Genomic DNA, 17385 nt, shown 5'->3' on the forward strand with positions numbered 1-17385 from the left:
AGTGGGAACTGAAGTGTCAGAGAAGGCCTTCGCTCTCAGCAGCGTGGGTGTAACTGCATCAAACTGTAATGAAGCAAATCCATCTTCCCAATCCAAGCTCAAGAACAGTGACTAAATAGCTTCCTTGAATAACTGTCTTTCCAGAGACTAGCTATAACTTCTTGCTGAGAAATACGGGCGCCACCTAATACCCATTTCTCTGCCCTTGAACAAACAATGTGACTGTGCATTATAAATACCAAACTAAATTAGCACACTAGTGTCCATGCCAATTATTTCAATTAAACTCTCTTCTAATAACCAATTACCACCCATTTTATTAAATTAGAAATTTTTCAAACAATACTCCCATACGGACCTATTAGCCCGGATGTAATTATGTGCTTCCCACATTGACGTGTGGACACCGGGCAAATGAGTTTCTTTCGGTCTCTGCAGCTCTCCCCACCCCCAGTCATCCAACCACATCCATAGCTGGTCTGAAAAGAAAAGTTTTAGACAGTGTTTTATAGCTTTGAAAAACTGTATTTAGTACCCATCTGCAGGAAACCTTTCTGTTTAAGCTTTTTTGCTCGCATACAAAATAGCACACTGCGTGCAGTAAGAAGGCCACCGTCAAATTAAATAGCTCTAGGGGATTGATTAAGGCATTCAGAAATAATGCAGTGTGGCTTGGCCAGATGCTTATGTCCTAACAGTAATAGTTATGAGACCAACTCAGCTGAACTAGCAGAAGACTTGAGACAATCTCTAAACCGAAAGCGTTTGGTTCCTCTCTGCCTGCAGCGGGGCACAACCTGCCTAATCTCACCAGTAAAACCAGAGATAACGCATCAGGAGCAGCGATCAACAGCAGCGCTGGCTGAGCCCCAGCTACCCAAGCTCCGTCAAAACCCAAGTTACACGAGTCGCGAGGCCAAGCCGACCTCATCAGACAGAGGCATCTGCATCTCGCCAGAGCTGCTCGTCTGGCGTCGCCCCTGCCTGGTCCCTGCTCAGCGCAGAAGGGGAAGGAGGCGAGATCCTCCCCCCAGCCCTGCAGACCGAGGCTCCAGGCTCCAGAGCAGAGGCAGGGAGGAGCTCACGGGCTGCTCCTTGCTAAAATCCAGAGAGAAGCCAAGGGACAGAAGAAAAAAAAAACAAAACCAGAAGAGAAGGCAGGAGCCGTGGCTCAGGGGTCAGCAGAGGCTGGCAGCCTTTGCCCAGGAGGGATGGCCATGCCCTGCCCGGCCGGTGCCAATGGCTTCTGCCTTCAGCCTCCGCATGTGCGGGAGCAGGATTCCCGCTACTCCAAGGAGCTCTCGCTCCGTGAGTCTCAGGGGTGGAAAAACACCCACTTCTGGCAAAGGCCTGCCTTGCTCGTAAACATTTAGCTGGTGGATTTTTTGCTGCTTTCTGACAGGATAACACATATCTCAGCGATGTCACTTCTGCCCACAGGATGGCAAGGTCTCAAGCTGACATTTGCTAAACATCTTCAGCACCTGCTCCCCAGAAACGTTCCTCTCTCCTAGACAGAGGAAACGCTTTTCTTGACAGCTCCTGCCATCGGGGAGCTAGCACGTACTCTGCCACTGAACCATGATGTTTGTGCATCGTGCTCTAACTGCTGCTCGGCACCCCAGCGACGGGGGCTGGATTCACCGGGCCACCGACCCACGGCCAAGGCTCACAGAGGGCTGGCCAGGCCAAAGCAGCAGCACAGCACTTCGAATGTCCAATTCCCGAATAAATCTGCTTGTATCGATCTGAAGTCAGAAACCGATTGCAGCAAAGCTCAACCAAAGCAACGGCTTTGCTAACAGTCACCGCCGGCACGGATACGAGACATGAAGAAAGGCTCAATGACTCTACCCACAGCCCAAAAAGTAATTGCTCCTTGCCTAAAGGTAGCTGCTAAATTTGCAGAGCAACGCTCCCGCTCCTGCAGGAGCCTGCGTGGGCTGCAGGAAGCGCGGCAGAGTCACTAATCCAAACACAGCCGCTGTAGTACCGGCACTCGCTCCGCAGCCTCCCCGCCGCACTCCCCCACGGTTCCTTCCCGCAGACGCCGCAGACCCGCCGCCGTGCCGATCTGCGGTGCTTGCGGACGGCGGCTACGTGAGCCCGTCGGCTAGAGACCCGGTCTGAGCGGCACAGAGCCCAGAGAAGCTGCGACAGGCCCCGCGGGAGCCGCAGCCTGCAAAGCGGAGAGGACACGGGTGTTTGCCACGCAGCAGGAATCGCCACCCAAACTTAGCAAAATCCAGCAGATCTCAATGACAGATCGATCGCAGAAGATGTGGTGGGTTTTACCTAACCTTAAAATGAAGCTTTTTTAGAAAATCACGCTGTTGTACCAGATAGCGGAGGCTGGCAAACACACAGTATCCGTGGCCGTTCCCAGTGTTGCAGGAGAGCAACAAGCCCCAGCCCAGAGCAAGGAAATCATCACAGCCCTCTGCAAACCAGGACCAGGGAATAGCCAGCGTGGGAAGAAAAGCAGCACGCAAGGAAGGGTGGGAGACAATCTGCAGATCCACACTTAACTCCAAGAGTTTCAGGACCTGCAGAGAGGAGGATGACAGCACCTTCCTCAGGACCCTCGCACGTCTCCAGGCAGGATCAGGCTGGGTGGAGGATCTCAGCCTCCAGCCTTGGCTAAGCTCCTGTTGCAGGGGGAGCACAAGGACTGCTGCCCGGACAGGAGACACGGACATACCCCCTCCACACCCCCCTGCACCCCCCGGACAGCATATCCAGCAACTCACATGCAAATGCAGCACATCAGTCAGCTTTACGCAAAGCTGCAGCCGAAACCTAGAAGAGATGTGACAGCAGAGTCCTGGAGAGAATAAGAAAATTACAATTTTTGCCCTGGGTTTGGGGAATTTTGTTGGATAGGAGTCATGTTTGCGTTGTCCTCAAGAGGGCTCTACCAGAGTATTATGAAAGAGCAGCAGGAAAAATCATCTGTGACAAAGAAACTGGTGACAACAGTAGACATGAAATCCGGCTCAGTAAACCGACCGCAGCGCGGCACAGAGGGAGGATCAGACTCTGGGCAACCCCACGCGGGTCAGGGGAGCGATGCCACGCGGGTGAGAAAAGAGCTCATGTCTAAGATGGACACCCCCAAGCAACAGAAGGAGGTTTGCACTGGCCACAGCAAAGACCTGCACTCTTCTCCATCGGTTCCTTGCAACACCCAACACCCCCTCCAGGGACATAAACCCCCGCCCCAGGCAGTGGAAGGCTGCTCCGCTGCTCCGCTCCCCCAGGGAAGAGGTGAGGCCTCAGCTCTGCTCCTCACACCGCGGCTGGGAGCAGCTCCAATGCCAGGGAGCCGGGGGAGCTCCGGTTCCAGCCTGCCGGAGGGTGCCGAAGCACAGAGCGGCAGAGCGGCACGCCGCCGCAAAACAGCTGGCACCTCACTAGTGCCCAGCTTCGCAAGCGGCGATCGCACTGAGCAAAAGTGGGTTGTTTCTGAACCAACACGTTCAGGTACAAGACCAACACTCGCTCTGTTTTTTAGCTCGCGTCAGGCAAGACTTTCATACATCGAAACAGTAACCCTACAAAGGGAAGGCGTGAATGAACCTCTTGGCTTCAGCGAGGCGACACCTCGCTGCGTATGGCCCCCCTCTCGCCACACTTCAGTTTTTTGCCCTTGAAGCAAACCACTGATCTCACCCATTTAATTCATCACCGTTTCACTCTTTACGCTACCCAGCTGACCCCACGAGCTCCCCACCCCCGGGTAATGGGCTCGCTCAGCATATGCTGTTAGCCTCAGCCTTCAGCACGATTCCTCCTTCCTTCCTTCCTTCCTTCCCTCCGGCTGCGCCCACGTCCTGGCCCGGCTCTGAACCCTCGAAGGCTGTGGCCGTGGCTACTTGTACATTGTGCTATGCATATATGCACACCCACACAACTGCTGCAAAAAAGCAGGCAGGGAAAACAATGATTGCATTGGATTGGAGAGAGCGTGAGCAAGCTGCACCCTCTCCATTGCAAGAGAGACCCTAGTGAATGAGGAAAATATCTCAGAAAAACACAGGGGAAAACACGCCTGCGTACAGGTACCCTCACACGCAGCAAATACCATCTGACTGCAGAAACTTTCGTTCCCGAAATAGAGGGCTTGCACCCCGCACGTTGGAACTGACCACAAAGCCATTGCTTTGGAGATGCCACGATCCAGACGTGTTTTGCCTGCCTGCAGACTTCACTTTGCAGCTTCCACTCACAAAACACTGCTTCAATGTCCTGCTTGACTGTCAGCAAACAGCACAGCCCCAGACCGTCTCTTGAAGAAGGATGATCAGAAGAGAACCAGATGGTCTGTCCTTAGGAAGAAGACATAAGCAAGACCATGCAGTTGTGGCCCCGGTGCAAGTCCGAAGAGGCAAAGCCCACTCACAGCTCCCGGAGTTCTTCCAGAAAGCTGTGGATGGCCCTTGCAGAGGCACACCTGCCCCCTGCAACAAATGTCTGATGGAATTTTAGAAGAGAAAATAACTCTTTAAAATGCTTGCAAGTTACATAACTGTTGCAAAGCATTGCTTCACCCACTACTACAGGCTTCCTGCTTGAAGGAACAAGTTTTCTGAGTTTGAGAGATTTGGAAAACATGCCTCCTTTTTTTTTCCACTTTGATCTGCTAGTAATGTGCTAACGTCCACAACCTATCTGTCCCACCATGACTTAAGCCCTGGATTTCAAGTCTATCACCACAAACTCCTTCATTATCAATGATTTACTGTCTAGAAAAATTGAAGAGGCAATGCTGAAGCCTATCCAGGGAACCCGCAACCCTGGAAACCTCCTCCCAGCCCTCTGGTTATGCAGGGGAGATTTTAAGACACCCACAATAAGGTTTTTGGGACAGGCCAGGGGAGCAGAGACTGCTGTTCGCCACAAACCTTCATCCCCAGGGACCTGTGCCTTCCAGCAGGTTGGACTTCGATCATCTCCCTGCAGTAAAACAGCCAGCCGTGAATTTGCTAAAATGGCAACTAAATGCTCCACAAAGGAAGGAAATGAGGTCATGATGGCAGATAAAGTTCAGCAGTAGCATTTTATACCAAGTGTCATATAGCAATGTAATCTAAACTCTGAACTCTCTGAAAGATAAGAAAAAACGGAAGATAAAATTATTTTTAGTGCAGCAGTACAACAAATTAATAGATTGATACTAGCAGAAATCTCCAGATTCAGGGACTTGGAGGCTGGTGCTGCTCAGCCCTTCGCAGGCAAACTGCGGCCAGCCCAGTTCTGTGGGTAGCTGGCAAGATATCTGTACAGTGCCCATATGACCCATTCACTGAACTGTCAGTCAGGAGGAATGTGAGGTATTTTCTTCGCAAATTAATAGCTACATCTTTACTATGGATCCAAGCAAGTGGCAGTGGAGCAGAGGCAAATGCAGCATGGCAAGGAAATCTGCACTAGCTGCAGGGCTTCAGCAAGCAAATGTGTTCACATCTCTCTTGATAAGCAGAGCTGAAAATAGTAGAGAAAGAATTAATCCTCTCTGTTGTTGGAACTTCTCAGAAACAGAGATGTTTTGATCCAAATTTCAGGCCTTTTGTTCCTCTCTAAACCCCTCTGCTGCATTGTCTACCACAAAATGAAGTCTCTGAGATGCTACGCCTTACAGGAAAATGTAGGGGCGGGGGGGGATTTACGAACCAATTTATTTAGGCTCTGCCTGTGATCTCTTTAACCACGACCACACAGGGGTCTGTGCGAGAGCAGCTCACGCCCAAGTAGAGCCGGAATTAGGACAGGGTTGGCTGCAGAAGGTGGTGAATGTGTAGCAGGAGTCGAGCCCCCGTCTCCCCCAAGGCTGCGAGCGGGGGAAGCCTGAGCTCCGATGCTCCCTACATGCCGTCAGTCACCGAACAGGTTGTGCAGAGGAAAAGGAACGAGCACCACCTTCAGAATGGCAATAAATTATTTCCCTTGGGAACAAAGATGCAACTGTGACAAGACGAAGCGGTGGGAAAACATAGCAGAAAAATTTAATGCATTCTCTGCAGTTACAGTTACAGCTGCCAAGTTGTTTCTCATACTGTCACTACAGCAGTGGTAATAGCTTCGGTCTCAGCCTGACCTTCCACCCTCACCCAAGCCAACAGCAACACTCCCATTGACTTCTGCAGACGCAGGGGTTTGCTGCGATGACAAATATCACCGTTTCTTCACCAGATCTGTGGACACAGACTCACATGCATGATACTTCCCTGATGCAAAAGGGACTCACGTCCCTTGTAGATCTCTGCCTAGACCTTGCATGTGACCAAGCTTCTTCCACTGGCTCGCATGTGATTTCTGTTCTCTGCTCTTTACTGGCAAGTTTAAGCAGCCATCCATCTGAGCACAGGAGCTCCAAGAAGCCCCAGGCAGAAAGGTGCACCAGGCCCATGAACAGCTGGACCAACCAGTGATGTCCCCACCGGGCATCAGTCTCACGCCAAGAACACGTGCAAGAAGATTTGTCCTAGTTAACCATGGTAGGATGCAAGACTCCAACAATTTTCATGCCACTCCGCACTCCTTTTCTTCAGTTTCACTGCGGAAAACTTTTCAGTTAGGACTTTCTGCGTGTCCTGTACAACTGGTCATGGGGAGTAAAAACGTTCATTTTGCCAGTGTGTTTAATTTTCCTTCAGCAAGGCCAACATCAGCCACTTAGGTGGAGAGTGAGCGCTCACTGCTGGGTTGCGAGGGTTGTCACCCCTCCCCATGGCCCTGCCCTTCCCCTTTGCTCTTGCACACAACGTAAACTAAAAAACCAGATCCTCAAGTGGTGTAAGTCTCTGCTGGGACTACACCCACTGCTCTCAGCAGGGACGTGGTGCTCTGCCACCCTTGCTCATGCTTTGCCCTCTACTTGGACAGGTATTCTCAGGTAACTCGAAACACTACGTTTTCCCTTTCAAGCCCATCCTCCCAGTAGATTGAATAGAAACCAAAGTGAAAGTAAATAAACCGAGAAAATACACCAGGGAGGGATGGAAATTTGAGCCCGTAGTGTTAAATTGTGCTAAATAACTGAAAATCAGTGTTGTTCTTCCTTTTCATCAGGGCACAGCTGTACGTACTGCAGCACCCCAGGGACACCTCCACAGATTCCACCAGACCGCTGCGTGCACTTATTTTTGTTACTAGCAAGGTCCATTACTGACAGTAAAAGCAATATCCCTGAAAAGAGTAATGACTTTTTTTTTTTTTAATAAAATAATAGATATAAGAGAAGTGCATTTCTTCTCTTTATTACTTTCATAACCTCCCTAATATTTCTGCTGATGTCCAGGTATTCCTGCTTTAAGATGAATATGCAAAGGCACACCAACAGCTACAAGGAAATACCAATTTAAAAGAACGCCAAACGGCACTTCAGTTAAGACTCTGCGTTAGTACTCATCACTGCAGCCTTTCAGAACAACTGAAAAAGCAAACCGCAATTAAGAACGATATCTATCATTAAAAGAAAAAATCTACAAACACAAGAAAACCCAAATGCTTTATATGAAGCTGCCCCAGGCTTCCAACACGCTCTTTACCCCAGTATATCCCATCTGGAGCCGGGCTGAGGAATCCAGCGGCAATATATTTTTGGTTTTCCTCTAAGGGAGAGGACCTGCTGCAGCCACCCTCGCTGGAGAGGACCGGGCCACCCAGGATTGTGGACCGCAGGCTTCTTGGTTACTCTTCCATGTAAGGTGGCAAATGGGACTGGCAACAGATTTAAGTACGCCAACACCCTGCCCCAGGTGCTTTTTCCCTACGCTGCTGTAAGCTCTGCTAGTCTAGACCTAAGGCACCGTGCTTCAGAAGAGCCATGCCAGATGCCTGGTCCCTGGGATGCCCCTGCCCACTCATTCAGAGAGCAGGCAGAAGCCCCATCGGAGGAGCGCCCTGTGTCCAGTTTGCCCCCCATAAGTTCTGAGGCTCCTGGCTGGAAGCTTCTCCGACAACTTAGATGGTACCTGAGAACTGAATTCGACCTCGTCCCCAGCCTTGGCTGGCACAGCAGAGCCATAGGCATCTCCTTTGGAAAGAGCTACACCAGTATCTGTCACCTGCCCGACTTGCCTTGCTGCCTGGCTCAGGAGCAGGAGCCCACACAGAGCAGCAGTCGCTCCAACCGGGAGCGGGCTTACTGCCGCAGGCTGGCTGAGCTTTCAGAAGTACACACTTGTTCGCGTACTGTCAGACAGAAACTTTCTGACAAAGTGTTGACTCAGGAAAACAGTCTAATCCAATTAATAAGTGTTTTGATTTTGCTTTGCCAGGTGGCAAAAGCAGAGGAGAATCAATTCAATTCAAGTGGTCACACTGGAACTCCTCAGTTTCTGTTTCGGATCCCACCTCCTTCACCAGTGTTATTTATTACTTGGTCTGGAGCTGGGCTCAGCCATCGCAACTGAGACTGAGTCAGCCCTTGTGAGGTTCTGCACACAGGGCTGGTGGGAGACGGGGTCTTAACACGCTTATTGAGGGAAGGGGTATTAGACAATAAATACCTTCATCCCACTTTCACAAGCAAGGGATCAAACTGGTAGGAGACGAAGAGCCTTTGCCAGAGTTTTGTGGCACACAGGCATCAGAGCTGGATCTCCTAAATCTGGGTACAAACCTTCACAAGCGCAGACAGTACAGCCTGAACAGACACTGCAGTCCAGAACCTAAAATATTGGCAATTACCTCACCCTCACAGAAATAACTGCCTCTAACTTCTGGATACAAACTGGAATTTTCCAATTAGCATCTGCATCTTCCATGTAAAATGAGGAAAATTGCCCATTAAATCAAAGAGCAATGAAGTGGAGATTCAGCTGCAGACATATTCAAGGATCCTGACACAGGGACACAGAACTGCTCAGATCCATTAATGTAATAATGCATTTGATGAGGAAGTCACTTAGGGCACGTTAGCATGAAAACTGCAAGGATAAGATCCTACAAGCCTGATATTTCAGCACTCCAGTTTGCTTGTGCCAAGTATAATGCAACCTATGATTTAGAGCCACCAGTCAGTGACAAATTCAAGCAACAAGGACCAGATGTCAGTTAATAGCCAAAGAAGTTTTCAAAATCTAACCTGGAAGTAGAAACTTGAAAGGATTTGCCCCAGTTGTTACAAGCCTCTCTCTTCTTGGTTATGCAACATCTGAAAAATCTTTGATTTGAACCAGGTGATAATAAAATTTTTATAAAGATGTTGCTGAATTCTTCTGCACAGGCAGCTTTTCCAAACATCCTCATCCATCAAAATGATTCTTTGCTGATAATTAGCCTCAGAAAAATGCACTTAATCAAAGTGTCATCCATTACTTCTTGCTACTGTAAATAGGACTGTGGCTTCTGACAACGATTTTCTGGAAAGTGTTCAGACTATTTAAATTAGGCAACAAATAAGCTCCTAATGGCACTTCTCCGAGATACAGTTTAATTTTATTTATGGGCTTTTTTTATACATGCCCCAACTCAGTTGTCAGCACTGTCCAAGAAAAGAGAATGCAGGAGATCAAAAACTGCCGTAGTCAGGACAGCAAAGATGAAAGGGATGCCACAGCTTGTGGTATAAAACAATATTTATCAATTCAGCAGATGTGCTTTCTCAGCTGCCTTTAATCAGCAAATACCAGTATCACTTTAGAACAGAAGCCTTCCTTACAGAGCCCAAACTTGCAGCACTGATGGGATGCTGCATTCAGCTCCTTCTGCCTTCCAGCAGCACCCCTTGGCCTTGCTCTGGCACCCACAGGTGCCATTGCACAGAGGATTCCCATGACCGGAGTCGTGTGCCAAGTACATGAAAGGGCAGCCAGCCACAAGGAGGACTCGTGCCCCCAGTTCTTCACCTTCTTTTTGTTGCAGGCTCAACATCTTAAACTCTGCCTTTGCTGTTATATTCCAGTGCCTCTGAATACTTTCATGACAACAAAATATCAGTGAGATAAGAAATGCAATACTGCCATAAGAGAGCAGTACAGATCTCTTTTTCTCCCAGTATTGACATTGACAGAACCTTCCAAAAAGAGGGAAATAAACTTCTAAACCAGACAGGACTTATGTCAGACATCTGAGGCAACTTCAGCGTTCCCAAGAAGAACCTTCTCTCCCCAACGGAGAAATTACCTCCCCATCCCCATTAGTCAGATTTATGCCCTGAGACTGCAGTTTGTATCCTCTGGAAATTTAGAGCTGAATGACTGTTAATCCTGTTTCTATAACCTAAAGACCTGCCTTGCAAAAATGTCAAGCACGGTATTTAAATACAGTTGCACTGCATTCAAATACAGCTAAGCCCAAAGTCTTCCAGATGCCTCCTGGTAGTGAGTTCCAAAGATGAATAAGATGTTGGAAGGAGCACTTCCGTTTGACAACTCTAGATTTGCTTGTCATTAGGCTTTTCTCTCTCTGTTGCACAAATCCATTTACCTCGCCCATTTCTCTTCCAGCCAGTCTTTTCCTATTTGCTTCCTAGCTAATTTATTACCATCCTCCACACAACATTCAAAGTATTATTTTAATTCTCGTGTCAATCAGTCTACCTGCCAAAGAGTAAGCCTTACTTAGTTAGACTGACTGTCTTCACCTTTCGCATTTTAAAAAGAAAAGTAAAATAGAAGCAGCGTATTTTACCTATTCCACCTCATATTCACTGATTAGTTCTTTCAGTTCTGTGGGTTATCTGGACACACTCTCTCCTCCTGCCATACCACAGCTCTCTAATTATCTACTTGTTCCAGAAAGCACTCGTCTCCTCAAGCTCCAGCATTACCTCATTCTCTTACTTCAGTCCAGTGTTGGTGTCTCCTCAGCATCCTCTGTGATGAGGATGGATTAATACATCTCTAACAGAAGCGGTTCTAACTCCCCAGAAGCAGCAAAACATGGATTCCCCTACAGCCTGTCATCCGTTCAGCCTTCCACTGACCCCAGAAACCTTCTCACGTTCATCAGCACACAATCATTCTATGGGAGTTTTTCAAAAGCACATATTTGAAACGCTAATGTTTTTAGCATTGCTTTTATAAATAAATGAGGTATTTAGTGCTGGGGGTGGGGGGGTGTCAGTGTTACAGATATAAGTCCAGTGAGCTCTATTTTACCATTCACAGTTCCCCATACTGTTTAGGCGGGGGAATTTTCCTCAGCACAGTCCTGTCAGTGCTGTAACAAAGCACTTCAAAGCACATCTCTGAGCTGCTTAGTATTTATAAGCATAGCAAAGCCAAAAAGGCTTTCTGCTTTTCTTCTGCTAGCCTAAATCAGTTCCTTATTCAGTTGGTTTGGAACAGACTAATCTGCAGTCATAATTACTCCAGCAACCTTGCTTCATCTATAAGGTCCCAGTATCATTAATGACTTCCACTGAAACTGAGGCCTAACGGCAACATTTCCGAAAGACTATGGCAGTGGCCTACCTCAACTCCCAGGGAAGCCAAGAGGACTACATGTGAATAGCAAATGTGCACTCATAGATTTGCATTCCCAAACACACTGTGAAGTTTTCAATATTTTCTAGGTGAAGGGGAAAGTCAAACAACTAAAGACAGCAGCACATAAAGCCAGTGAAACAAAGATAACCTGAGAAATAAGGCTAATGAATTTACCAAAATAATTTAGTATCTCCACACTAAAATTAAAGAGAGATTCTGAATCAGAAACACTCATATCTAGATGAAAATGAAGATTAAGGGGTACACCAGTGAGATGCAGAAAAACCCACACAATTTGCAATTGTCATTTTCCGTATTTCAGATCCATTCAAATACCTAAATATGAAAACTATTAAAACTCTAAACTTATCCAAATTAGCCATATCATAACCATTCTGAAATCTAGACATTTTCTGCATTGGAATTTCCAATCAGCCTCTCACCTGATGCCACAAAACTATATTAATATTTAAGTGCCTGTTACGGAAATCTGGGCTTTAAGATCTTGAGGATCACAGACTTGTTTTTGAGAAAGATCAATTCTTATGCAGCTATAAAAGTTAGGAACGCTTATTTAGAACATTTGTAAATCCCACATTCTCAAACTGAAAGTAACATTTTTTTATTTTTTTTTTGTATGACACTGGTATGCTTTAAAAAATGTAACTACCTTTTAACACAGATGCACAAAAGCCTCGATGCAGGTGTACCAGATACACGGCAGCTATGCAAAGGCTAATTCACAAACAACTGAAGGGTTTTTTTTCAACAAGAGTTACAGCTCTCCCTGTTTACATCATGCAATTAATTGGTGGGAAAAAATGACAATCTTATTGACTCCCCTTTAGCACTGTAGCTCCCTGATTTTTATGATATGAGCAGAGTTGAAGGGACAGTTGTTCTTGTTCCTCTTCATCTAACTGCCCTGCTCATGGAATTCACTTGCCACTCATGGCGTTCCTCCTTTTGCTTTAGCTCCCTCAACCCAGTAATAAATCCCTGCCAGCAAGACAGGAATAGCAGGCTTGGAGCTCAACCCATAAAGGCCATTTCTCTAGGCAGCTCAAGAAAGGGAGAGTTGTGCCACATCCACAGCAGGTCTTTAGAGTCACTCTGCTCCCATCAGCATCCCCGGCTGCAAAGACAGCCTCTGAGAACGGGCTGGATGAGCCTTGCCTCTTAAATAAATGTATGTGCCCAGCCCAAACTCTGCATATGGCTTAACAGGGAGTTTCACCAGTCCCTCACCTCACCAGGTGTATCCCATACATTTCCCAGACAGCAGTCCCTTTTCCTCCTTGCCAACGCCTGATGGGACTCCCGGACACAGCAAGCCGCTCAGCATACCCACACATCTCAGTGTTTGCTGGCCCAGTATATCTAACAACTCCCAACGCCCAGCAGCTCCGGCACGTCCACCAGCCCTGGAACACCCACACGTTCCCCGTGCCTACTGTCCGAGCCATACCCACCCACACCCCCGTGGCCTCCATCCCCAACATCCCCACACGCACCCCAGTGGCCCCTCGCCCGGGCACGCCCACTGGTTCCTGCGAACACATCCTATTGCCCGCGGACTCCCAATACTCCCGCATCCCAACGCCCTCCAGCCTCTGCCTGCCCGCCGAGGCCGCCGCGACGGGAACCGGCCGTCAGCACCGCGGAGAGCTCCAGCGCCCCGCCGGGATCAGCACCGCGGAGAGCTCCGCGCCGGACGGGCTTCAGCACCACGGAGAGCTCCGCGTCCCCCCACCCACCCTCGGGGCGTGGGGGTCCCACCCGGAGCGGGGTGGGGGGGTCCGCCTGTCTCCCAGGTAGGTGACCCCAACCTCAGATATGTGTCCCCATTCCCGGCGACTGCGCGTCCCCAGGTACGTGTCTCCCTCCCTACCCCCCTCCCGGTGTGTGCGTGTCCCCGTGCCCCCCGCTTCTTCCCCCCCTCCCCCCCCAACCCCGCCGTCTCCCCCACCGGTGCGCCCCGAACCTGTCGTCGCTTTGGAAGGACTGGTCCCCCAGCAGCAGATCGCGGAAGCGGTACCGGGGCGGCAGGGGCAGCACCTCGGACTCCAGCTCCGTCATCTTCAAGGCGGCGATGTCCAGAATGACCCCGCTCTTGCGGCTCCCGCCGCCGTCCCCGCCGCCGCAGCCGCCGGGCGACGAAAGCCTGCGGGAGAAAAGGGGGCAGCGGCAATGGGGGGGGTGGGGGGGGGGTGGGGGGGGACCCACCCTGCCTTGCCCTGCCCGCCCCCGCCCCGGCACCTCCTCCGGGGCCGGCTCCGCGCAACCCGCACCCCGACACGCACAGCCCGGCGCTGCCCCGAACCGCGGCGCCCCCCCCCCCCCCACCGCCGCGCCGGGAGAGGCTGGCAGCCCACCGGCTGCAATTACATTGCGGGGCAGGCGGCGGTGCCCCCCCTGCAGAGCGCTCCCCCCGGGGGCATGGGTGGCGAGGGGCTCGGCCGGCCTCAGGCGAGAGGCCGGCGGGGTGGGCAGGGTCCCCTGGAGCGTCCCGCAGCCCGCTGCGCAGGGCAGCGCGGTGCACAGGACATTTGCTCCTCAGCAGGCAAGAAAAAAAAAAAAAAAAAACCAACAAAAAAAACCAAAACCACAACCCAGAGAGCAAAAGGAGCCAATGGAAAAGACCAATCGCCAGGAGGAAATAAAACCGCTCGCAAGATAGATCTACAGCTGACAACCAAACCCAGATCCACCCCCAGCCTCCCCCCGCAAAGAAAAGTATGGATGGGAGGCAGGTAAAGCGATGGCTTCACAACCGTGCTGGAAACAGAAGCACAACCTCCTCTCTGGACTGCCGGCACTTAAATCATCTGAACAGCCCCAGTATTAAATGAGAAACCACGAACACTGATGAGTCAGTCATCTGTCCAGCTGCCAAGTGTCGTGGCCGGGAGGATATATCACCCATCCCTTGGTGTGCCGATGCCTCTGATCAAGGGATGGGGGGATCACAGTGCCTGGGAAAGACCCAAGGTGATTGCTCAGACAAAGACAGCTGTGTATGGCCAGCTACATGCAATCCGCCCTGCCACGAAGAAAAGAGATGAAACTCAACCAGCTTTCAAACTATCATTTCAGAGGGTTAAGAGCTTGCCTTTAGTCTTCTTTTTCAAACCACATTTACCAACCAGAACATGGGTATGATACTGCTCCCCATGTCAGCTAGAGCTACTAATTATAGCAGATCAGGGTTAAGCTGAAACTTCCCTTCACAAGGCAACAAAGCCATCCAGTGCTGTAAAGCCAGTATACAGACACACAAGGCAAGACCACAGGTCCTGATCCTTTGGGTTCTGGCTTCACCAGTGACATTTATCCATGCCATGACAGGAACTCCCATTTCATAGATCCTTTGTGGAAAGTGGGAAGGACAGGGAGAGCTTGGAAGTGGGGACGTGGTGCCTCTGCAGTGAGCTGATTCTTTGTCCCTCACATGTAACTTTGGACAGTAAGGCAGGCAAATAGCTGAAAAGCTCCAACTCCTGTCAGATGTACTTCCAAGGGTCTCACCCAAAGCCTCTCCAACCCACTCCTACCACCTTCCCACAGCTTTGCCTCCAGTACATACTGCCTAAGCTACATACAGGCAAAAGAGCTTCAAACAGCTGAATACTAAATTGGCAATAAGCAGACATCTAGCATCTAGGGGTTTTGCTGCTGGCTGCAGAGATGGGATCCGAGGCTCCTCAGACCATCTTCTACCTTTAACAACTCAAACCCCTGTAAATAATTCCCAGCTGACCAGGTTCCAAAGTCCTGATCAGCTGTTGTTCCCAAGTTTCTGGAAGAGCAACCAGCATGTGAAATTTTTGCTGAACACAGCCCCAGAAGACAACACAGCTCACTCTCACTGCTTCGGATGATTTTCACTGATGTTATTTGCCACTTAATTCTATACCTCCAGAGCTTTTCAATTCCTTTTAGCTGCCACATTCACACCACAGCCGAGGCTCTGCACCGAGTAATGCATCTGTGCAGGGCCTTGGGCATCAGGGAAGTTACTCCATGACGTACATTGATCAAAAACTTGGTCTTTAAGAGAAATCAAGCCAAACTCCTGTCAACTCAAGGACTCCCTCTGGATTGACTGATATAAGCACAGAAGCTAGCTGATCATCTCTAGCTCACACTGCAAAGGAGGATCTAACATTAACCTAATTACAAAAAAGCCACAATTAAGTCTTTCCTATTAGAGCTTAACTATGATAAATTATGCCAAAAGCATACTTTCTGCAGGCCACCTCCAGCAAAATTCTAGCCCAGTTGAGATTTCTTATTGCTGTGAGGCCAGGACATCATCCTAAAACTGGACTTTTAGGGAGAGAAAAAAGAAATTTTAAAAATCATCCACTCTCTTATTACAATGCATACTTTAAAGTGGGGACCCAGGTGCCTGACTCCAAATGTGGGTGATTATAATTGCATTTGAAGGAGACCACCACACACAGTAATCTCCATTGATTATTAAGTGCCTGTTTAAAGGAGCATGTTGTTTCCTTTCCCAGAGGAAAGGCCGAGCGCTACGGCTGCACAGCCACGGACACACTGACTACCGTGTGGAAAGGGCACCTTCACACAGAGCTACCCTGTCTTATGCTCCCCACAGCTCCCACTGCCCAAGGTCCAGGCAGGCAGGTCCACTTTTATCTTGCACCCATTGAAAGCAAAGGACACTCGTATCTATACACAACCATCCTCTTCAAATGTCAAACACTTGTCTTTTGGGGTTTGGGTGTGGGTTTGTTTTTTTTTTAAACTCCACATGATTCTTTTCAGACCCAATTAATCTGTCTCTCTTGGCCTCAGATCATGTGTCAGATTGAGGAAACAAAGCAAATATTTACCACTGTCCTTTATTAGTGTTAAGAAATTGTAGTAAAATCCAATTATATCAGTATCTCTGGAAACACAATTTCTGCTACATATTTGCATCTCAGTTTCTTCTCCCATCCACAGTAGCAGCTACATTTTTAAAATTTTCTCACTTATTCTTGCATATGAAATCATTCAGAATTTTTAAAATTTGGCACATTTGTTTATTCTGAATGAAGGTTCAGTAAGACAAATATTGCATGCACCTATTTGATAAAGACATCTTTATCAATTACACAGCAACTAAGATATGTTGCACATCAGCGTCTTAGAAAAAAGTGCTCCTGCACTGCACACAGATCTGACACTGGCATGGAGAATTTGCAACCCTTCTCTCTGCCCAAACATTGGGATTCTGAGCTATAGAAATGCCACAGCAACCCGGCTACTTCTTCAAAGCAGTAGTGGTATAAAATAAAAAATTCATGAACAAGCTTGTTTATTGCATAGTCTTCAAATACTACCAAAAAAAAAAAAATAATCCCAAAGTGGTTTATAGCTAAATACAGGACTGCAGCTTTATTTTTATCTTCCCTTTCCTTCCTTCCTCCAGAACCATGTACCACTAAAAATGCACGCTGTAATCAGCATATGGAAACCTCAACACTATTCCACTTTCTCGCTACGACACTGTCTCTCCCCCAGCTTGGCCAGCTCCCCGGCAGCGATCAGCACGCCGGGAGGGGGACACCCTACTGCTCAGCCTCTTGGAAACATGGGAACCGAGATCAAGCCGAGTGTGATCCAAACCAGATCTCCCCGTTGATCTCTCCTACCGTTAAACCGCAGCTAGACACATTCACCATCCGAGTTTAGCAAACACAGCTGCCCCTTGGAGCACGCTCTAACAAGAGCCTCAGAGCTGCACCAACCTTGGGTTTCTTCAGTAAGCTTTCTCACGCGTGGGCTGGTCGCAATCACGTTCTTCCCTTGCTGTATTTCCACCCGGGGCACACAGGAAAGCTACACTGACGATGGCACCATCCCCTGAGACTGGAAATGCAGGCAGAAGACCAGTGACAGTCCACGCATCTGCCTGTGCCGGCTGGGGCTGCGC

The 17385-nt window shown here is 49.0% G+C and overlaps 1 protein-coding gene across 1 annotated transcript in view; it reads right to left on the reverse strand.

Moving 5' to 3' along the window:
• The window catches only part of KCNT1 (potassium sodium-activated channel subfamily T member 1), an 89107-nt gene that overhangs the window by 59325 nt on the left and 12397 nt on the right, over nt 1–17385 (reverse strand). The window contains exon 2 of the mRNA XM_049832815.1: nt 13423–13602. Within this exon, the coding sequence (XP_049688772.1) occupies nt 13423–13602 (180 nt within the window). The remainder of the gene's footprint in view (nt 1–13422; nt 13603–17385) is intronic.

Source organism: Accipiter gentilis, chromosome 29, assembly GCF_929443795.1.
Source record: "Accipiter gentilis chromosome 29, bAccGen1.1, whole genome shotgun sequence".
Classification (NCBI taxonomy): domain Eukaryota; kingdom Metazoa; phylum Chordata; class Aves; order Accipitriformes; family Accipitridae; genus Astur; species Astur gentilis.